The sequence below is a fragment of the Ambystoma mexicanum genome, chromosome 6p (assembly GCF_040938575.1).
Source record: "Ambystoma mexicanum isolate Mex_15411 chromosome 6p, UKY_AmexF1_1, whole genome shotgun sequence".
Lineage (NCBI taxonomy): Eukaryota > Metazoa > Chordata > Amphibia > Caudata > Ambystomatidae > Ambystoma > Ambystoma mexicanum.
Genome location: NC_090935.1, coordinates 944,467,236 through 944,489,956, shown reverse-complemented (window position 1 = coordinate 944,489,956; position 22,721 = coordinate 944,467,236). Strand labels below are relative to the sequence as shown.

At 48.3% G+C, this 22,721-nt stretch overlaps 1 protein-coding gene across 1 annotated transcript in view; it reads right to left on the bottom strand.

The window, feature by feature from the left end:
- The window catches only part of HSD17B4 (hydroxysteroid 17-beta dehydrogenase 4), a 1,724,715-nt gene that overhangs the window by 1,018,444 nt on the left and 683,550 nt on the right, over window positions 1-22,721 (bottom strand). Inside the window, exon 14 of the mRNA XM_069625564.1 lies at window positions 10,344-10,395. Within this exon, the coding sequence (XP_069481665.1) occupies window positions 10,344-10,395 (52 nt within the window). The remainder of the gene's footprint in view (window positions 1-10,343; window positions 10,396-22,721) is intronic.

Genomic DNA, 22,721 nt, shown 5'->3' with positions numbered 1-22,721 from the left:
CTGAGGAACTAAACTGTACAGTCAAAGGGAAACCTTGTTTCCCTTTGACAGTTCAGCCAGCCCAGGAGCACTCCCTCAGCTGGAAAAAGCAGCTGAGGGTGTGCTCAGTGTTTCACTGGGCGGGCTCCTCCGTAATGGATGAGTGGGCCCACTGGGTGGACGCCTCCTCCCCCATTATGGATGAGCCGCCAGGCTCGGACTGGCCTATAGGGCAATGCCTGTACCAAAAATGCAATGTGGGCCAGTTTGATGAGTTACTTCACTATGCAGCTAGTAGTTTTGACCATTGTTGCTGAATAAATATTCTTTAAATATCACAATTTGCTTACATTTGAACAAAAAACACCCCCTTGGGTACTATTCAAACAGTCTGTGACTAAAGGAATGAATATCCATTTGCAACTGCGGCCACTTTTTCATTGGTGACCAAGACAGTTTTATGCTCAAGTCTGACCATGTGAGCCACCCCTGCCTATTTCCTCATGCTGGGCTCTTGCACCCTACAGTTTGAATACCTCTGCTCTAAGGGTACAGTGTATCCTGTTAAGCCCTGGGCCTTCGAGGCATGGGCTGTTCTCCCTGCCGCTGAAAAATGAATAGGGGGGCCTGATAAGAGTATGGGTAATGCAGAGTCCAGGGGTCTCTGTGTGAGGGCCCTGGTGTCCCCTGCATGCGAGAAGGTGGCAAATTGTCCACATACTCCGAAGACAAGGATACCTGTGGGGTGCGGGGGCATGCCTCTGGTGTCTCACTCAACAGGACGTGCTACGGTGCCATCTTGGGGGTTTGTGCCCCCCCCCACGCCGCCTGTCGCGTGACTGGCAGCAATGTTCTCGACTTGCTGTAGTGACTCAGGAATGCACAGGAAAATGATCATCACAGTGTCCCTTGAGCCTGCCCTCGGCGAGGACTCTCGGCTTCAACAGGCCTCGGAAAGCTTTCCAGTAGGACATGATCCCTCAGCTTGGTTGCTGGGAGCCTTGCTCATACCGCGTGAAAGTGCCCCCTCGGATCTGGGTCCAGTACCAGGGCCCGAAGACCCCTCACACGGAGGTGTGGTGATAAAGCTAGTGTGCCCCTCGGTGTCAGGCCACAGTAGTGCTCTTGGGTTCCTCTGTTCATGCGCTTGTAGCGGTCTTAGACTCAGGTCTGACACTGGTAGAAGGGCGTGTTCGGCTCCTCTCAATGGGTGTGACTCCCAGAAAGGCATCGCCCTGCTGGGGTGGTTTATTGACTAATGGACTTGCCTTGTCCTGATGTTTGGTTCTCGCGACAAAATCCTTTAAGGGTTGAGGCGGTGACCTACTGAAGATTTCTCGCCACCGCAAACGCCTGTTATTCAGGGTCCTCCCATGCACTCCAGACAGAGCGCATGCGGATTGGAGGCCGGCAAGGCGTATTCGCACAAGGCACAACGAGTGACAACTCCTGCGACCGGCATGCGCTGGGGAGGTGAGGAACCGGAGGCCGGTAAGATAAAAAAGAAAAAAGAAAAGAAGGGGTGCTTCTGCCAAGTATGAGAAAAATTACTCTGCCAAAGCCGTTGGGTCCGTTCTCGTCTCATCCGTGCGGAAAAAGGGAATGAGGTGAGGTAGTGGAGGGCAAGGCTATGTGGCGGGTGTGGCCAGGAGGCGTACACTTTAAAGGGGGAGATCAAGTTTTTGGCTGAAAGGTTCCGGTACCGTCCCCGCCTGCAGGATGGAGAAAAGAGGACGGGTGTGGTAGGAGTATGGGCAATTCCATGTTAAGGACCCTGCATTGGGAGTGGGCCTTGGTAGTTAAGTCTTTGCAATGCTTTAATCAATGTCCGACATTCCTAGAGATTGTCAAATGGTAAAACTAGAAGGGGCATTTGAGAGCTGCACCAGGTGGGCTAGCATATAATCTCTGAAACATGTCAGGTTCATTTTTGCCATGCACCTTTGCAATGGTCCGAATCAGATGCAGGATATTCAAAACCGGGAGCCCTAGTTCATTCAGAGCTTGAATACTATCCTGAGACGACAACTAAATTCAATACCAGAAAACCTAAAAATTCTGAATGTCAATTTCAGATTCATGCACAGATGACTCAAGACTATGGATACTTGTGCCTGTACCCACTGGGTAGCCAGCTATGAATGCCCAACCCCCTTTTGACTGAAACCGATATGTTGTCTTGTAAAGTAACCTCTAAATGAACTGCCTCCATGCATGCTGGTGAACTTTACGTTGATGAAATGACTTCCGCCTGCAGGAGTGCAAGTATGAGTAGTGGCTAAATTGCCTACTCGTCACTCACACTTCCACAAACAAGAGTGATCCCAATCATAAAGAGGAAATAGGCACAGTAAAGAGGTATACTTAATTTGCCTTTTGCTGTAACATAGGCATAGGGCAGGCTATATTCTCCATAGGGGCATGAATCTGATCCAGTAGCAACCCAAAGAGCAAAGCATAACAGTCTCAAATAAAGGGAACGTTCTATAAAAATATATATACCTTAAAAACACACCATCTGCAGTAACAACTAAATAGAAAAACACTACACAAAACCCACCGCTGTGGGACATCGATCCTGCTGGAGAGAGAAGCTATCAGACCTCCCAAAGGATTAACGGAGTGGCCCAGTCTTTCAGACTCCTGTCCTAACAGGTGGCAGGGCCACACTATGGGCCATTCTAAACAATACACACAATCCTTCCACAGCTGGCCTAAGCTCACAGTGCTGATACATGAAGGATATTGACCTGATGTGGCTTCTTATAGCTATGTGAATTACTATACGCTATACCATAAACTCAGGTATAGCTTCATGTTTAAATATAAACTGCCACCAGAATATTCATTTGCAACGACTATGTGGTTTTGGAATAGGTGTGCAGACTCTGTGCTGAAGTGACTTTCCTGTCACAGCAGCTGTCAAATGGGTACCTATGACCTCTGAACCTGCTCTGTGCCACTGCAGGGCAGGTGCTGCAGATCGACCTGCTGATTCATTAGGGCATAGGTGTACTCTGTGCTTTTTGCATGCAGCTTATGAAAGGGAGATCTGGTTAGCTGATAACCCTTTCTGAAACAGAAAAACCTGCAACATGTTATTAATTAATTTAAAAAATCCAGAGCTTCTACACCCGTGCCAGATGGCAACCCGCCACATCTACACAGCTGCGGTTGACTACAGTGGTAACATGTGGCCCCTTTTGCCTCTCCTACTAGGTTTCTCAGCAATGTCAGGCCAAATGAAAAAACACAATATTTAACTGTAACTCTTGTTCTACAGTATGGGTCTTGCATGGATTAACATGCTTATGAATATTCCTCGTCATGCTGGGAATCCTCTGGAAATTTAAAGCAGTTTAGCTTCAAACTAAAACTGCTTGTCGCTTCTAGAGCCTATTAGTGTCACTTTGGGTCATACTGCCCCAGCCACTAACACTCATCCTCCTAAGCTCCACCCTTGGCGGCCATCTTTAGATTTGGTCGCGCACGTAAAATGGCAATATGATCTAAGAAGAGCCAGAGAGGGGAAGGAGGGAGTGTTCGCATGTGAATCTTTGCCAGACCCATGCTGGAGAACAAGAGTTACAGGTAAGTAACTTGTGCCTTCTCCAGCATAGGGTCTTGCATGGATTCACATGCTCATGAATACGATTACACCGCAGTATATACACCCAACAAAGAGAGGTGGCAAGGCTTACAGAAGCAACACACTTACCCCTGGAAAAGACTCACCTCAAACAAGTTGCGCAGCACTGCTTGGCCGACCCGCGACTACTCCCTGGAATCCCTGTCAACACAGTAGAATCTTATGAAGTTGTGGGTAGACCTCCATGTAGCAGGCCTGCAGATGTCGAGCAGGGGAACACCAGAGAGAAACTTTCTCGTCGCTGCGATGGCTCTGATGGAATAGGCACTCAGCAGGCCTGGAAGCAGTCTGTTGGCCAGATGATGGCAATGCATGATACAGCTGGAGAGCCACCTGGAGATGGAAGCCTTAGATAAAGCCTTCCCCATGTCCCACTGGTCTAACATTGACGAAAAGTTGAAGTCTTTCAAAAGACATTTACGCGTGCAACACAGAACTTCAGGGCACACGCAACGTCCAGAGAATGCAACGCCCTTTCAGCAGGTGAAGGATTTGCGAAGAAAACTGGTAGAACCAATAGCTCATTTAAATGAAAGTCCGACAGAACCTTCAGCATGAAGGAAAGATGAGTTCGTAGAACCACCTTAGTGGAGTGGAAGGACAAATACGGAGGCTTACAGGAGAGAGTCTGTATCGCCTCCAGCCTCCTGGCTGAGGTGATTGCCATTAATAAGGTAGTCTTCCATGACAGAAACTTCAAGGAGGCTCAATACATAAGTTCAAATGGGGGACCCATCAGTTTCGACAGTACCATATTCAGCACCCAAGCAGGGACATGAGCCTTTACCGGAGGAAATATTCTGAAGAGGCCCTTGAGGAACTCCTTAACAAGCCTGTGCTACCACAGGGAGAGCTTGCCTGGAGCCCGGGTGTACCAGGATATGGCGGCAGGTAGACCTTGATAGATGCATGCGCAAGGCCAGCCTTGGCTAGTGGGAACAGATATGGGAGAAGCTGCAGCGCCATCACGTGTAGCGGGGAAATCTTCTGTGGCCGGCACCACATTGCAAAACGCTTCCACGTGTGCTTGTAGCACCCCAGCGTAGAGGGGGCCCTAGCCCTGCTAGAATCTTCCTGCATTCCGCAGCGAGTAGTGTCCAAACTCTAGGGCTGCAGGAGCCAGACCGTGAGGCTCAGAGATGCTGGGTCATGGTGCAGGATTGAGCCTACTTATCTGGAGGTGCAGGTCTGGAAGGAGGAGGCAGTATGATGGCTGGGACCACTGGCAGATGTTGAAGGTCTGGGTACCAGATCTGCCTAGGCCACGCCGGTGCAATGAGGATCATCTTGCAGTGGCAATGGCTGAGTGTGTTGATCACTCGTAGCAACAGAGGAATCGGTGGGAAAACGTACAGGAAGAGACCCTCCCAAGGGAATGAAAAGGCGTCCCCCAGACTCCTGGCCAGAGGATACCTGCTGGCAAACCTTTGGCACTTGGTGTTGGCCGCCATCACAAAGAGGTTGATGTGAGGGTAACTCTACTTCTTGAAGAGACCGGATACTTGTGTTTGCTGAAGCTCCCACTCAGGGCAGGACCTCAGCTCCCTGCTGAGAGAGTCTGTGATAGTGTTCTAACGCCAGCCAGGTGAAATGGGCCGAGAAACATTTGACTTGCTGCCATCTAGCCTCCAGAAACTCTTGAAGGGGCCTCATTTGCAGTCGGCAAAGGGGGACCAGGTGGATTCAGGACTTCATCCCCAGCAGGGACTTGATGAATCTGACTGTTGCAACAACGCTGTCGATAGCCATTGGACCTTTCCCAGGATTGCCTTCACCCTCTTTTGCGAAGGAGCTACCAGACATGAGTGTTGAGGCAGACACCCAGGAATAGCGCATTCTGAGATAATGCTATGCATTACTTCTGATAGTTTGAGAACCCCAGAGAAGCCAGGATCTTGATGGGCCCTGCAGTGTGCTGGATTCCCAGCACGTGAGATTGGGATCGGATAACCCAATCGTCCAGGTAAGAATAGATGTGGATTTATTTGCGGCACAGATGTGCTGCCACCAGGGCCAAGCATTTCATGAACACCTGTGTGGGGCAAATTTCAGGCCAAAGGGCAGGGCCTTGAACTGGTAATGGCACCCCTTCATGACAAAACGCAGGAACCTCTGGTGCTTGCGATGAATGGAGATGTGGAAGTATGCATCCTCCAAGTTAAGGGTTGCCAGGAAATCTCCTTCTTCCACTTGGTCAAGCATGTGCTGCAACAAGACCATCTTGAACTTTTGGGATTTGAAGAACTTGTTGAGTCGTCACAAGTCTAGACTGGGTCTCCACCCTCCTGACTTTTTCCTCACCGATACACTCTGGAGCCCCGCAGGCGCAGAGGGACGGGCTCCATTGCCCTTTTGTCTAGCATTGCTTGAACCTCCTTCAGCAGCCGTGCCACGTGTATTTCTTGTCATGGAATGGGAGGAATGTGAGGGCATTTGTCCTGGAATTCCAGCACGTGTCCTTGTTGGAGGACATCGAGCACCCATTTGTTGGTGGAGATCTTCTGTCACTGATCGACAAATTGCGATAACCAGCCTCCCACTGGGTTGCAGAAGTGGGGGAGCGTGTCCAGGGCCGGTTCAGGCCTGCTTCGCCGTCTGCATCCTGGATGGGGGACGAAGACGCTGGCTTTCACTTCCATAAGCCTGGGCGCATTCCATAAACCTCCTAGGTGGTGAAATGGGAGGGCTGACGATAGGGGGGTGAGAAGCCCTTCGAGGACCTTGTGACTCTCCCTTTAGTCGAGCAAAAGGACAGCCTATGCAGCTGAAGAGTGCCTAAACAACACGCCGTCTCAGTGTCAATGTTTATAGCCTGCAGAGACTCAGCCACCTTCCCTAAGAGATTATCGTCGTCAAATGACATGTCGACTACTTTCATCTGCACATCCATGCGGAAGTTGGTGGCTTTGAGCCAACCCTGGCGGCTGAGGGCCACACCATTGCCCATCTGGTGAAAGCTGGAATTGGCGATGTCGAGGGCGACGGTAATGGCGTGGTCGGAGGCCACCCTCCCACTGCTCGAACAGAGCTAGGGCTTTCGGCTTTCTTATACTCTGGAAGGAAGTCGAGGATGGGCCCCAACTTATACCATACCTAACTTATATTCCCAGTCATAACTAGAGAGAATGGCAAGGGCGTTGGCGGCCTTGATAGTTGATGCAGACGATGCAGCCGTTGTGATGATGCGCTTCACTGCTGCATCCAGCTTTTTTCCCTCTTGGTCCGGAGGCACCATAGACGAAGAGGAGGGGTTTGAAGACCTTTTTAGCGACAGCAGCATCTGGGGATGGCTGTGAACAGAGGCACTTAGGGTCCGAATCTGGAACCCAGTATTTCTTTTCCAGGCGATCCCTTTTTGCCGAGGTGGTATTAGGGGTCTTCATGACCACCAGGTCATCCTCCCAAATGTCATCCAACAGAGGAACTGAAGCGATGATCTTCTTGGAGGACTCCCGTCATTCGAAAAGGAACGCTTTCTTTTTCTTCTCTTCCGATACTAGGCTGAATAGCTTTGCAGCCCTCTAAGTCAGAGTGGAACGACCCAATCTCGTCCGACGTAGAGGAACTGGAGGGCACATTGACATCAGGGATTCCCCATCCGCAGGAACGTAATCATCAAACTCATCTGTGTATTTACCCATTGTGACAGTATCAGAGTCAGTATCCGTCTGAGGTGCTAACCTCCGTCACAGGGGGAAGGGCCACCGGCAATAGCCGAGGGGTTACAGGGACCTATGATACGATATGATTTGATATTTAGAACGTACCTTTACACAAGTGTTTATGAGGTGGAGGCTGAGCCCGAAAAGGCCTCAGAGGGCTCCTTGTCGGAACAGGGGTGGGAACAGCGGGCAGTCCCTGCTGGATGTCCGCCACCAGTGTGTGTAAGGTGGTCAAGATGTCCAATGACATTTCTCAGTGCAGGTGTCGGAGTGGAGTCCAGTGAAGGGCTAAACAGCCAGGAAAGCTGGTGGGCTGGTGACCATTCAGACATTGGCACAAAAGGTCAGACTCTTCTTGCCCCCCTTCCTGGTCAGAGTGAAAAACCACTGGCAGGTCCTCCTCTGAACTGATGTAGTACGCTGGAGACCTCCTGGGAGATCCCAGAGGTGCCACAGTGAAGAGTGGTGCAGCATAGGAGGTTCTAGGCAGGAACTCCTGTGATTAGTGAGGCATGTCCCTCACTAATCCAGAGCCCTTGGGGAAAGAAGGCGATGACTGGAGCCTGTGACAAGACTGTCGTTGGACCCGCTGGTGAAGGTCTAGGTTGCAAGGACACTCTGGGAGTAGTAACTGTCGTAGTGGAAACTGTGACAGTCGTGGACAAGCCCCTTGTGATGGAAGGCGAAGGAGGAGCAGTCTTCGTAGACAAGGTCATCGAAGAGGTACTCGCCAAAGGGGCGGCAGTCCTGGTGGATGAAGTCATTGATGAGGCTCGTGTTGATTGTGGAGCCGGTGATGGGCCCTTGGATGATTTGACCTTCAAGCAGGACTTGTGTTTAGCCGCTGGCACCAGTGATTTTTTTCATGGACGGAACCTGCCCGCCTGCTGTTAGGATAACCGTCGACAGATCCAGTGATGACGACCAGCCTATCTCTGATTTGGGACCGGCAGCCGCGGCGACCGTCGACAAAGAGGGAGCTGGAGCATGTGATGATTTTACCTTCTTTTGGATCTTCACCAGGGAAGCATCCTCAAAGGACCACAACCTCTTATCTAAGGGAACACGCTCTTTGGATCTGCCAGCCCCTAGAAAAGGCATGACTATGCCCACGCGTCAGAGGCCTTCCCTTCTTCGATCCACACCAATAACCTCCTATGGCAGTCCTTCCATGTCTTGGATGAAAAGGATGGGCAAATCGGACATCCTTCCGCATCGTGGTCTGGATGTAGGCAGTATATGCACCAGAGATGCCAATCTTCAATGAAAATATTCTACATGCCACAGTTCTCACAGGACATGAAACGACTTTTCTTTGTGGTGTCCACCGCGGTATCGACGCAAAGGCCCAAGCCTGTGCCTGTTGCGACTACGAGTTGAAGATCCGACGATGGATTGAGACTCTCCTCCGGCAACGGGTCCCCGCCGCCGGCAGTCACAATGTGACTGAAGAAGATGAAGAATCAATAAATTCTCACAAAAATAGGACAAAAAACAGCAAAAAGTTGTTGGATTTCGAAGAGTGAAACACACAGACTCCCAACACGAGAAACGTGCAGTAAAAATCTGAAGATGGACAGCAGGGATGGACCCAAAGTGACTAGTAGTTTTAGCTTCAAGCTAAACTGCTTTAAATGTACCGAGGATTCGCAGTCTGGCGACTGGAAATATGCATGAGCATTTGTATCCATGCAAGGCCCCATGCTGGAGAAATGCATTAGACCAGAATGGCTCTGTTAGTAACTTCTAATTGCTAGGAGTGTAGTGTGTTTAGAAGCAGCGGGTATTAAATCTAGATAGTCTGCATGTGTTGACCACCTCTTGCCTAAGGCTGGTGTTAGAGTACTGGCACTGTGGCACCTGCTGGCAATAGGCTTTTGAGTGCCACAAGACAAAGCTTAGTCTTAATTAGCAGGTCCCTCTGCAGGGGCAGCCAATAAGGTTGCTCGGATAGCGTGCTGAATCTACCAATCCAAGCATGCATTCCAAGCAACCTAGCGGCTGCTTCCCCCGACCCCGCCATATTCCCTCACCCTCCCTTCCCCTTCAATTTCCCACCCCTCGTCACCCCCACTTACCCCCGTCGCTGCTGCTGCTCCGTCTTCCAGCTGGCCGCCATGGAAACGGAAGAGGGACTCTGCTTAGAGCCCCATCTTCCAGCTCAGTGGCGACCATCTTGTGTCACCTTTCATACAAAAGACATGGCTATCAGCACCCTGAGTTACCAGATTGGCAACCTGGGGTGCTAATAGCAATAATCACCCATTACAGCCCGTGGAACGGGTGATTATTGCTTAAATAGCATGATCATTTTCGAAAAGAGAATAGTGTATTTCCATCTTGGGACCTAAAAGGAACTTTAATAGAAAGGTAAGGCCTAGTGAACAAGGGGTCCATTTCTCTTCTGGTCAGTGATCTGAATGGGACAATTAGGTCACTGAACCAGAAAACTTGTGTGAAGAAAGGCCAAGCTACCCATTGCTTCCTTATAAACAGGTCCCTAAACTTCAAGAAGTTGGTGAGGCAAAGCTGTCACAAAGGTTAGTTGTCAGCAGTGAAGCATGGTGAATTCATCTAGAAAACTGAGGGGTATGGGCAGACTGACCATAATGGGCACTAAGGAAGAACTTTCTTTAGGCTCCATGGTATGCACCATGAATATAGATAAAAAATGGGAAAGGTAACACCGGCGGGAGACCCCATTCCTCTATGAAGCAGAATTTCCAGTGACAAAGTATAAAGGGGCCTGTGCTGTGAACTTCAAGAGGAAAGCCATTACCTTGTGGTACCTCGGAGCAGTGAGATGCGATTTAATGAAAGTTTAATTGGCTTTTGCCAGTGATGGTGATTGCTGGGCAGTTCCGTACCTATTCTTGGGCTTGCTTTCAGAATGTTTGGCAAAACACTCTGGACCATACTTGAACGAGGAATGGACGTCTGGTATGTAGAAGGGAAGGAAAGGGCAAGGCCAGAATTTAACCACATAAACCAGACCAAACATTTTTACATTTCCAGATGTTCATGGCAGCAGAAGTTAATAATGAACAACGAACCTGAGGTTGGAAATGGCTTGTATATCTCCAGGTACTGTTCACCATGCAAAAGCTGTAAAAGAGCAGTACACATATATTTGAGTCACCTGAAATGCTAGCGTACTATTCAATTGTTGCAGCAATATATACTGGCAAGGACAGGATTACACAATGAATATAGGAGAAAAGCTTTGTAAACATATCCTGGGAAGGATTCAAAGGCAAAGTGTTTTTAAAAAGTGTTTCAGAGAGAAGAACAAGTTACTTTCTTACCTTGTAATGTTCTTTCGATGGGATGTTCCTCTGACGTATTCCTTATCTTTGATGTTATCCATTCCAGCTTGCTGGCCTCGGAAATTTTTTCAGTAGAGGGCGCTGTGCATCGACCTCCCTCGAGTTGGTGTCCCTCGACAGCCTCCGTATTGGTGCCGACGTCATCGTGCGTATAGACTCGCGCAGCGTCCGTTGCTCAGTTCCGTTTTGAAGCTTAAAATTTAGCTGTGCATGAATTGGTTATTGACCTTGAAGGAGCATAAGCTGTAAATACAAGGGAAGTTTTACTGCGGGGTTGGATGGGAGGGGCGATAAGGAATACGTTGGAGGAACATCCCATCGAAAGAACGTTACAAGGTAAGAAAGTAACTTGTTCTACGAAGGGATTGTGTCCTCTGACGTATTCCTTAACTTTGATAGACTCCCATAGCAGTGGTGTAAAAAAGGAGGTGAGAGTAAAATTGGAATATTTCCCTTTAAGAATGTACAGAAAGTAACACAGCTTTCCCAAATCTTGTCTCCTGGCTAGAGGAGGAATCCAGGCTGTAAAACTTTGTAAAGGTATGTGCGGACGACCATGTGGCAGCCGCACAAATGTCTCGAATCGGAAACCCTCTCTGGAGAGCCGAAGAGGCTGCGATACCTCTGGTTCAATGAGCCCTAAGATGTTGAAGGGGTTCTTTCCCTGCCAATTTGTAGCATTCTAAAATGGTTAAAATAATCCATCTTCAAATGGTTTGTTTCGTGATTGGCAATCCTAATTTGAGTCCTGCATAACCTACAAACAGTTGGTCTGCTTGCCTTATCCTAGCAAGTCTGCTGATATAAAAACTCAAGGCACGCCTTGGATCCAGCCTTTGTAACCTCTCTTCCTCTTTTCCTGGGTGGGGAGGAGGATAGAATGAAGGTAAAGTTATTTTCTGCATAATGTGGAATTCAGAAACCACCTTTGGGAAAATATTAGGCTTCACTTGTAAAACAACCTTGTCTTTATGAAAGGTCGTATGAGGAGGTTTGCAAGATAGAGCTTGTAATTCTCTCACTCTTCTGGCAGATGTTATAGCCACTAGGAAGACTGTTTTAAGAGTGAGAAACCTTAATGAACAAGAATGGAGTGGTTCAAAAGGAGTACCCATCAGCAAGTTTAGACTAGATTTAGGTCCCACAATGGAACTTGGAAAGGCTTTGGGGGAAAAACATTAGTTAACCCTTTCAGGAACTGGATTACCACGGGTATTTTGAAATATGAAGGCTCCTCCGCAGTGCGCTTAAAGATTGACAGCGCTGCGAGGTAACCCTTGATCTTAGCAACTTGAAGGCCTGAATTTGCTAAGTAGAATAAGAAAGATAACACCATTGGTGTACTGCATGAGAAGGGCTCGATATTCTTTTCTCTACACCAGATACAGAATTTGTTCCAACGGTATAAAGTCTTTGTTGCTGGCCTTCTAGCTGAAAGCAACACCTCCATGATGTCATCCGGGAGATCCCAATTCTTGTATCTCAATCTTTCAGAAACCAAGTGTGAAGGTTGAGGGTTCTGATGTCTGGATGGAGAACCTGACCTCCCTTCTGCGAGAGAAGATCCTCCCTTCGCAGAAGACGAATTGGAGGGCAGATGGACATGTCCAAAAGGTCCGGGTACCATGTTCTCCTGGCCAAATCCGGGGCAATTAGGATCATGGTTTTCCGGAATCTTCTCAACTTCCTGATCATTTGAAAATGACTGGGACTGGTGGAAACGCGTACAGAAGTGGAAACTCCCAGTCTACTACGAACGCGTCCCCTAGAGCTCCTTTCGGGGGAAATTCCCTTGAACAGAACTGATCGCACTTCCTGTTGATGCTCATGGCGAACAGATCCACTTGAGGGGTTCCCCAAAGGGCGAAGATCCTTTGAAGGACTTCCTGAGCTAGCTCCCACTCGTGGGAGAATGTGCTCTGCCTGCTCAGAGCGTAAGCCGTCAAGTTCTTCTCTCCGACTAGGTGAGCTGCCGATAGAGAGAGAATTCTTTCTTGAATTGCCCAAAACCAGAGCTGCATTGCCTCTCTGCACATTGGCAGTGACCCTACGCCGCCTCTTTTGTTGAGGTACAGCATGGCCACTGTGTTGTCCGTCATTATCAGGACATTTTTCCCCTGTACCGATGGCAGAAAAGCTTTCAGCGCTAGTCTGATTGCTATCAGCTCCAACAGGTTGCTATGTAGTCTGGACTCTGATGGAGACCAACGATCGCGGATGGTCAAGTCGTTGGCAAGGGCTCCCCACCCCGTGAGTGAGGCATCCGCGACTACTGTTGTCTCCGGCCATGGTTGCCATAACTGTTCTCCTTTCAAAATGTTCTCGCAACAGGCCCACCACTGAAGGTCTCGAGCCACTCTGTCCGGGACTTGAAGGAGATCTGACATTCTTCTTGAGAATTGCGACCATTGGGTTCTTAGTGCCCACTGGAGGGATCTCATTCTCAGGCGAGCCTCTGGCACTAGGAAGATGCAGGATGCCATGAGGCCTAGCAACCTCAAAAAGTCAAAGGCTGGAAGACGTTGGGCATTTTAAAACTTGTTGACCATCTGCAGAATATCTTGAGCCCTCACCTCTGGTGGCGAGGCTTTCCCCAGGGAAGTGTCCAGGACCGCTCCAATGAACTGGAGTCTCTGTGATGGTATCATCTGTGACTTCTTTCAGTTGAGGGAGAAGCCAAGCTTGTGAAGGAAGTGGCAGACATAATCTAGCTGGATCTGAGCTTGTTCCAAAGATACTGCTCTGATCAACCAATCGTCCAGGTAGGGGTAGACGTGGATCCCTTCCCTCCTTAGACTTGCAGCCACTACCGACATTAGCTTGGTGAAGACCCTCGGGCTGAGGTCAGCCCAAATGGCAGACCTCGAAATTGATAGTGAGAGTTGCCAATTGCGAACCTCAGGTATTTCCTGTGTTTGAGATGGATTGGCACATGGAAATAAGCATCCTGGAGGTCTAGAGATACCAATCAGTCCTGAAGCTGGAGGGCCTGGAGGATCTGAGAAAGAGTAACCATCTTGAACTTGTCTTTCCTGAGGAATTTGTTCAATTCTCGCAAGTCCAAGATGGGTCTCAGTCCTCCGTCCTTCTTTGGTACTAGGAAGAAGGGGGAATACCAACCCTTGTTCCTCTCCGCTACAGGTACCGGCTCTATGGCACCCTTCTCTACAGGTCTACAATCTCCTGCATAAGGAGCGGGTCTGGAAACTTCAAAGAGTTGTTCCCCGGTGGATGACTCTGAGGGGTGTGTAGGAAGGGCAGGCAGTAACCTTGGGCAACTGTTTCCAATGCCCAAGCATCTGACGTAATAGCCTGCCATTCTGCCAGATGTTGAGTTAACCTGCCCCCTACAGGTGTCTTGTGAGGGGAGACCTAGAGGGGGTTAGAAGCGGCTGACGCAGATGCCGAGGGTAAAGTGGCACCTGCTGCTGCGGCTTTTGTACCTTTGACCTGTCCACCAAGGGTGAATCGTTTCTGGCCCCTTTGAGCTGGCTGTCCTCTGCCTTTTCCGAATGCGGAGTAAAAGCGAAAGGACGTACCCCTCCAGGAGGCTCCTGAGGGGCGATTCGGAGTCTGCCGGATTGTAGCCCCAAGAGATTTGCTGCCTTGGATGTTTGTAATCTCTCCAGGCTGTCATCAGCCTTCTTACCAAATAAAGAAGTGCCGTCAAAGGGCATGTTCAAATGTCTGGCTTGTACATCTGGAGCAAAACCAGACTTCCGCAACCACGCAAATCTGCGGATTGTGGTACTTGCCGCCATGGCCCTGCTGATACTGTCAGCAGAATCAATGCCTGTTTGAAGGGATTCGCACATTGCATCCTTTCCATCCCTGATGATGTTTAAGAATACTTCCCTTTCCTCTCCTTCCGGGAGACAGTCAGCTGCAGATGAAGCACACTCCCAAAGTGTATGGCTGAATCTTGCTAGCATGCAAGTGGCGTTAACAGATTTAAGCGCCATGCTACATGCCGAAAAGACTTTCTTTGACATGGCATCAAATCTCCTCATCCCTGCCCTGTGGAATAGTAGGGTATGCAGACTTACTATTTGATGAAGTTGCTGCCTGTACAACTAAACTCTCTGGAGTTGGATGTTTGCTCAAATATTCAGGATCTGAAGCAGATACCCTGTATTTAGCGGAAAAATGTTTCTTGTTTACTGTCGGGATAACTTCAGGAGTTTCCCAATTTGCAGAGATTTTTCTGTGCAGGGCAGTATGAAAGGGAACAACAGGATCCTCCTGTGGACCTTTATCTAAAATATCAGTAAGGTCATCCTGCTGAAAAGAAGGTGTTGGTGTAGACCACCCCATGAATTCAACTATTCTGGCCATCAGAGCCCTATAAGGGGTCTCAGCATGATCCCCAGGGTCTGGTTTAGCAAACTCTACTTCTGGAGAAGTATCTAAACCACTTGCCTCATGTAGAGAGTCCTGAAGGTCTTTTAACCTGTTCTCTTCAGAGATGAATTCCTCTGGCATGGGTGTTGTAGTCCTTTGTAAACCAAAGGGTCTCTCATGGTCAGAATCCTCCCCTTCCTCATTTATAGAGGACAAGGCTCTAAAATAGTCAGACCTAGGATATGGTTTAAAACCTATGTCTAGAGCAGAAGGAGCCAAACTGGTTGTCACTGGCTGAGAAAACGTCGAGGTTGTCGACGTGGAAGTCAAAGGCTTCGACAATCCCAAAAAGGGCGTCGAAAAAGTTTGAAAAGACCTCGATGTACTCGAAAGGATCGGGATCCTACTCGGTGTCGTCGAAATTGTAGATGGTATCCTCGATGTAATCGTCGTAGTCCTCGACACCTCTACTGTCTAAGATGTAGTGACAGTTGTAGGTCTGTCTTTTATCGGAATCGACAGTGGCGTCGAAGACGGCGTCGATGTAACCGATTTATGCATCCAAGGGCCCTTCGACAAAGGCGTCGATGACGCAGATATGTGAGTCGAAGAAACCTTCGACGACGGCGTCTATGATGCGGTCTTACTGCGTTTACTCGAGGGTTCATGGTTTCTGTCGCCGGGTTCAATGACTCGCAGTGTTTTGATTTTTCGGGCTTTTCACCCAGGGTATCACCTTTAGATGTCTCCGAGGGGGTTGAGGCCGATTTCTCGAAGACGCTAAGCATTTCTTACGGAATTCCTCCCACTTAGCTGGAGAGCTGTGTTTCGTGGGGCAGGTGACCCTTTCTGGGGAGGTAGAGGAAGAAGAAGAGGGAGATCTACAACGCCTCTTCTTAGAGTGTTTTGATCTCGAAGACTGATGGGAACCGCTTCATGACCTTGAACGGGAATGTTTCTTGTGACGACGAGGAGACGAATGTCTCGACTCTGCTGAAGAAACTTTCGAGGGAGTAGAAGTCTTACCTCTTCCCCTTACACTCCTTCAAGGCTTTTGCCGTCATGGACATACAGTACTCGCATTCCGAACGGTGATGCTCTGATTCCGCCAATGACATTTTCTTCCCACAGGCACAACACTTTTTGAAACCGGACCGTGGGGTCGATGGTTCGGATGAAGAAGCCATCAAATTTATCTTCGAAGAATAAGAAGAATCTTCCTGAAAAAAGGAACTGAGCGTCACGTTTCCGAGGCCCACAAAGCGCAGAAAAACGGAACTGAGCAACGGACGCTGCGCGAGTCTATTTATACGCACAATGACGTTGGCGCCGATACGGGGGCTGTCGAGGGACACCAACTCGAGGGACGTCGACGCGCAGCGCCCTCTACTGAAAACATTTCTGAGGCCAGTTAGCTGGAATGGATAACATCACAGATAAGGAATACGTCGGAGGACACAATCCTTTCGAAATTGTTTTTCTGGCACCAAAACGTATTTTTTTTAAATGTAAAGCACGATTTCATTGCAGGTTTTTATTACACGTCATTTATACAATAATCACCTTCTGGTAAAGATTAGAACATCAAATTATAAAGTTTAGAAAGCAGGTAAAAAGTACTAACAAAAACTGTTACGATTGGTGCTATTCTTGTGTCTGGCCGTAAATTGAATTGGGTGAAATCTTTGCAGCATATAACATAACTCATGTTCCACTGCTGTTATTTTGCACATGTACACTTTTGCTGAGGTTTGTTTACATTATACAAAGACAAGCCTCCAATCACCCACCACAGGGCCACAGAGACGCTGGAGCCTACACAAGATGCATCCCCTGGCCCAGAGCCTTGCTAGCCTTAATCTTTCTGTCTCTTTCTATCAATTTCCCTTTCTTTACTTATTTCTCTTTTCCTCATGTTTTTGCTCTCGTTCTCCCAGTGAAGCCTATGAAACATGGGACGAAACAAAAAAGGGTGGGGAAAGAGCATATGAGTGAGGGCGAGAAAGAGGAGGAAAGGAAGGAGTGGGAGATGGAGACAGGAAATGGGCTTGAGGGGAAGAGTGAAGGGGTGACAGGAGGGTGAAAAAAGAATGAAGCAGAGAAATAATAAATTAAACAGAAATAAAATTAATGAAAAATGAAAGAGTCAAAGATGGAATCAAAGCCAGACAAAAGAAACAATAATAGCACAGGCACAGGGCCCTGGTCTGTGCCTGCAGTGCCGGCTGTATGTAAACATCCACAAGAGGACTTGCAATGCAAAACTAACACTGCTGTCACAGATGGCCTTAAGAACACAACCACTCAAAGACAATTCAAGGGTTTTCATTTTTAATTTTCAAGGGGGGTCAAACTAAGCGCTGCCCCTCTCACGTTTCCCCCCTGGTTTTCCTTAAACCTAACACAGACTTCCTTGATCCCCAAGATTGTCACTAGAGATCAGTAACCCCTACTATCTAAATACTTACTTGCTAGAAGCAAAGACCTGAAAGGAAAAAGCATAATCTGTCATACTCACTCTGTGTTCTTCTAAGTGGATCCTAGCCTGGCGTCCCTTCAATACAGGGAATGGTGCCTTGAGCCACCCAGGTTTCTCTTGTTCCTATCGCTCTCACGCCTTTGTGTTCCTCACATTGATGTTTTCATTCCTTTTCCTTACTTTCATTCTCCCCCTTTTCCTTCGTCGACTCTAATTTCTCTCACTCTCTCATTTGTCCCTCTGATCCTACTCTGTCTCACATCTACTCCTTCCTTCTACCCCCACTCTACTCTACTCTCCACTCCCACTACTCTCCACAAGTGCTTCTCTCACTCACCCTCCTTTCACTCTCCCACTCGCTGGTATCACTCAGTCTCACTTACCTACTCTCCCAAATAATTTCACTCATTCATCTTACTTACCATCCTGCACTCTCACACTCTAGTACCATTTTCTCTCACCAACAACTACTCATCTTCAACACTCTCTGCTCGTCAGCCCCACGCTTTGCTCCACCGTCCTTCCTCTGCCAGGTTTCTTGGTCTGCCTCCCCTCCCCTTAACCTCATGTGAACAACCCACACTTAGCATTTTGACCTTCCCCCTTTTATATTGCTCGGTCTGGTATCTAGCCATTTCCTCCTCCTCCCATTGGCTGGAGCGTTCACCTGCTCCTGTGGGCTATCTCTAACTGACCTTTCCCTAGTGGCCGAGTTGCACAGGGTAACATGCATAGAATATCCATTTAGCCCTATCCCCTTTCCAAGCTGGACAAGTCAGAAGTTTTGTGATGTCCATTCGACATTAGTAACACTGGTCTCAGCGCCCTGAGTACTCTGCGGCGAGGTGCTGGCAGTTCGTGGTAAGCCGAGTATTTCATCACTTTGATTGTTTGTTGTATATTTATCGAGCATTGGATAGTTTCTCATTCACTTCCTGTATTTCTGGTAACGGGTGTCCCTGAGCAGATTTTTCTTTTTTCTTCGGATAGAGTCTGGTTTGTCACAGAGGGGTATGAAGGAAAACACACTGAACACTGGCCAGCATGCTCTATGGCAGGCATGGGATGATTAAACGTGGTACTTGCAACCAGACACATGGGGGACAGGACAGAGACTGGGGCCCTCCCAACTCTCTCAGCCCTCCAGTGGGTCAGGACTGGCTCTGTCAAACACCTTGGTAGGACAACTGTCTTGGGTTGAGAGGAGTACCCAACCCCCCCCCATCCAAAAAAAGTCACATCACCTAAATTTCTCTTGTCATCTACATTTGTAATCTCGACTGACACATGATGAACTCTTTGCCCTGATATGATCAGCTGCATATTGGCCGCAGCACACTGGCTTTCTTTGTTGCCTCCCATGCTCCTCTGCCAAAAACAGAAGGAAAAAACTTGTAGAACCGTGGCAGTCTTGGAATGGCAATTTCCACCACTGTTTTGTACAGCTTAGATTATGTTCTGCTACCCAGATTTTATACTAGGTTAATAATCACTGCAGTAATCTTACAGCATCAAAGCTTGGCTGAAGGGTGGCGTATTGTGCCACCGCCCAGGGTATCCAGGACTTAGTCTGTAGAGGAAATGGAACTAGTAGGGGAAAGATGGTGCAGGTAGGATAAAACAAAAGGAAGGGAAAAGAAGAAAAAAAGGGCATGTTTTTCAATAGCTTCAGTACATGTAGATCCAGCTAATGTAGGACAGAAAGTGGAAAGAAGAAAAAAGGGTCCCGTTTTGCAACTGCTTCAGTTCATGGTATTGTGTCTCACCCTGGCTTGTGTCGTCTGGTATTTACCCTGTCAAGGGCTCTGAGGTTTTTCACCCCACTGTAGGGTATTGTCAGGATTTCCATCCATGCTCCCAGGAATAGCCGCGTAACTTCTGCATTGTGGTAGTATTCCTTGGAGGGGGCAGTCACTGTCAGTCGCCGGACCGTGGGTCAATCTCTTCGACAGTTCCACACATCAGCCTCTTCCTCAGGTTAGTTGGCACTATGGACTACAGTCACTGTTTCCCCACTACTCCGTTGGACGGTGCTTTACTGTGCCCTCAGTCCAGCCTGGTTGGCTCCAGACCACTGTGCTTATAGCAGTGTTCCGCTGGCTTCTTTTCTGCTCTGTCCCTGGCGGCTTCCACGTCGCTCTGAGGAGTAGCTCTGTCGTTCCTTCTCGCGGCTCGCTCTGCAAGGTGTTCTCTGTCAGTTCGTCTCCCAGCTCTATTGATGCTGTTTCTTCTTTGATTTTATAATAGTCCAGCTGCAACAAGATGGAATGTTCCATTGATTGTGTTTTTCGTAACGGGTGTTGAACAAAGGGGTCTGAAATGTTGCCAGCCACTTTCAATGGGTTACAAGTTTGATCATATTGCTCAATCCCCATATATCCAATACGCACATGGCACCTTTCACAGGAGGAAAGATGACTAAAATCCATTTTGGAGGACTCCTTTTTCACCCCCACCCAAAGTGGGGGGCCTGCTTTTCCTGTCCCCTGGGGGTGTTAAGCTTAGCAGGCTCACCTAAAGGGGAGAAGGTATGAATTTCCTGCATTCGTCACACATGGTACAGAAACTGCTTTACTTTTGGTTTGGGATATTTTGGAATATGCTGACAAAGGAGGCATGACGCACTTGGTGATGCTGGACATTTCAGCAGCAATCGGTACGGTAGATCACGCATTTTATTTAAACTTGCAAACATTTTGGCACGTGCACTGAAATGGTTTTGTTCCTTTTTTGTTCTTTTTTTAATTGAGCATTTTCTTAATACACAAATATCAATTGTCCCATATCTGCATTTATATTGAACAGGTATAAAACAGAAAATGGTTTTCCAAATGCTTTTCCACCGCCCCCCGACCCCCTTTGGCCGAACTAGAACTCCCCCCCCCCCCCCACCCTCCACCCTCCAACCTCCCGCTTGAGACAAAATGAGACGTGGGTGTTAGTCATAGGGACGCTTCCATTCATTCCCTTGTGGTAATGCCTTGCTTAAGTCATCACCAGTCACTTGTAAACCTCGAGGAAAGGGGCCCATTCCATTTCCCTGCTCGGGGTGATTTCATGGAGGGCTCCTGTGATCTCCATCTCGTAGAGGTCTCTGGCTATCCGGGCCCAGGTCGATTCAGATGGGAGGGTCTCTGATTTCCAGCTTATGGTGATACAGGCCCTTGCTGCTAATAATAAGAAGTGTATCAGGGACCCTTTTCCAGAGATCTTCGTGCTGCTCTAGTCCAAATAGTACCAGTCTGGGGTCACATTCCCGTGAGATGCCGTCTATCTTTCTGATCCAGGCTAGCACCTCCTTCCAGTAACTTTGGGTTTTCGGGCATGACCACCACAGGTGCCAGTAGTCAGCGTGGGCGCCACACCCTCTCCAACATTGGGGGCTTGTTTGCTGGAACATTTTAGAAAGTCTCTTGGGGTCGTATTGCCACCGGTGTAGCAACATTATTCCGTGCAGCTTGAATTGGGTTGAAATTGAGGTCTTGTGTGCTGCTCTACACGTTTGGGACCAGAGCAGTTCTGACATCATTGGGCCCATGTCCTTCTCCCATCTATTTTCTTTTTTAGGCCGTCAATTCTGCTTCCTCTTGCATTTATCATGGCTGCATACAGCTGTGAGATGAGGCCCTTGCTTTGGAGGGTTACAATCAATATTTTCTCCATTGGAGTGAGGTCTCTCTAAAGTTTCTCCTTCCACTTTGAGGCCAGCAATGCTCCTTTTAGTTGTAAGAAAATAAACCCTCCCAGTGGTCCAGTTTGCAAGCCTGCTTCCAACTCTTGGATAGTTATAAAACCATTGGGTTTGACGACTTGACCCACTCTTTCTAGTCCTGCATCATACCATTTCTGGTATCACTGAGGGTCTTGGACTTCGTTTCTGATAGGGGAGGGGGTGCCCAGATGCAACTCATGAGGGATGGCCATGTCGTAATGCCCTTCATTTCTCCCTTGTTCCCCCATAATTGCAGGAGTGTTCCCATCGCGAACTGCTTTGTTACGCTCTTGGGGAAGGCCTTCTTTGGTGCCCAAATCCATTCTCCGAGTGTTACCGGCCGAAGCAGTGGTTCTCGATGGCAACCCATTGTTTTTGTTTGTCTCCTTAGGTGTGTCACTATGGCCCTGAACTGGGATGCTCAATAATATGTTTATAGGTCCGAAGCCCTGGTCCTTCTTTGGTTGGATCAGGGAGTTATAAGCTATCCGCTGCTTTTTCAACTGCCATAGAAATGTGAGGATCATGGCTTTCAGGTCTGTGAAGTGGGTTTGTGGGATAGTGATCGGAAGCATTTGGTATTGGTAGAGAATTTTGGGGAGTATTACCATTTTTATGGCATTCAGGCGGCCCAGCCAGGATATTGTTAGCTTGGTCAATGTTTTCCAATTCTTTGGCCATTTCTGCTAGCAGCAGCGGGAGATTTGCCTCGTACAGCTCCTCCTTCCCTTTTGTAATGTTGAGTCCCAGGTACCTTATTCTTTGGTATGTCGTTGGTATTCCCCACATGGTAGCGTTTCTAGTGTCAGGATGATCAGGTGTCTTGTACGGGAAGAGTGTTAATTTTTCCGCATTGACTTTTAGTCCAGCCCATTTGCCAAATTCTTGTATTGTCTGAAGCACTCTCGGTATAGCAGACTGGGCGTCCGTTAGGTAAAGGAGTATGTCATCGGCGAACATAGCCAGTTTGTATTCCGTGTCACCCACCACAATTCCCTTGATTCTCTTTTCCGTTCTGATTGCGTTACCAGTGGTTTGGTAGACAGAGCATAGAGGAGCGGGGACAGAGGGCATCCTTGTCTGGTCCCCCTGGACATCTCAAGCTCCCCCGAGAGCTTGTTGTTCACAGCCACTTTTATAAAGGGCCTGGATCCCACAAATGAATCATTCTCCAAAACCCATGTTTTAAGTATGGCTCAGAGGAAGCCCCATTCCACCCTGTCAAATGCTTTCTCTGAGTCCATGCGCAGAAGTGCATTGTCCCCGTCTAGTCCCTTGGAGTTCAGGGTTTTACGTATGGCATCTGCTCCTTGCCTGCCTTTTATGAAACCCACCTGATAAGGGTGGATCAGGTGGGGCAATACATCTTCCATACTTGTGGCTATGACCCTCATATATATACTTTGGCATCTGTGTTGAGCAACGAGATCGGTCTGTAGGATTTACAGCATTTGGGGTCTTTTCCTGCTTTGGGAATTACCACTATGTGTGAAGCATAGAATGATGGAGGTGCATGGCCCGATTTTCGTATGTGATTTAGGTTAGCTAGGTGGGGTGACATGGTTTCGGTGAA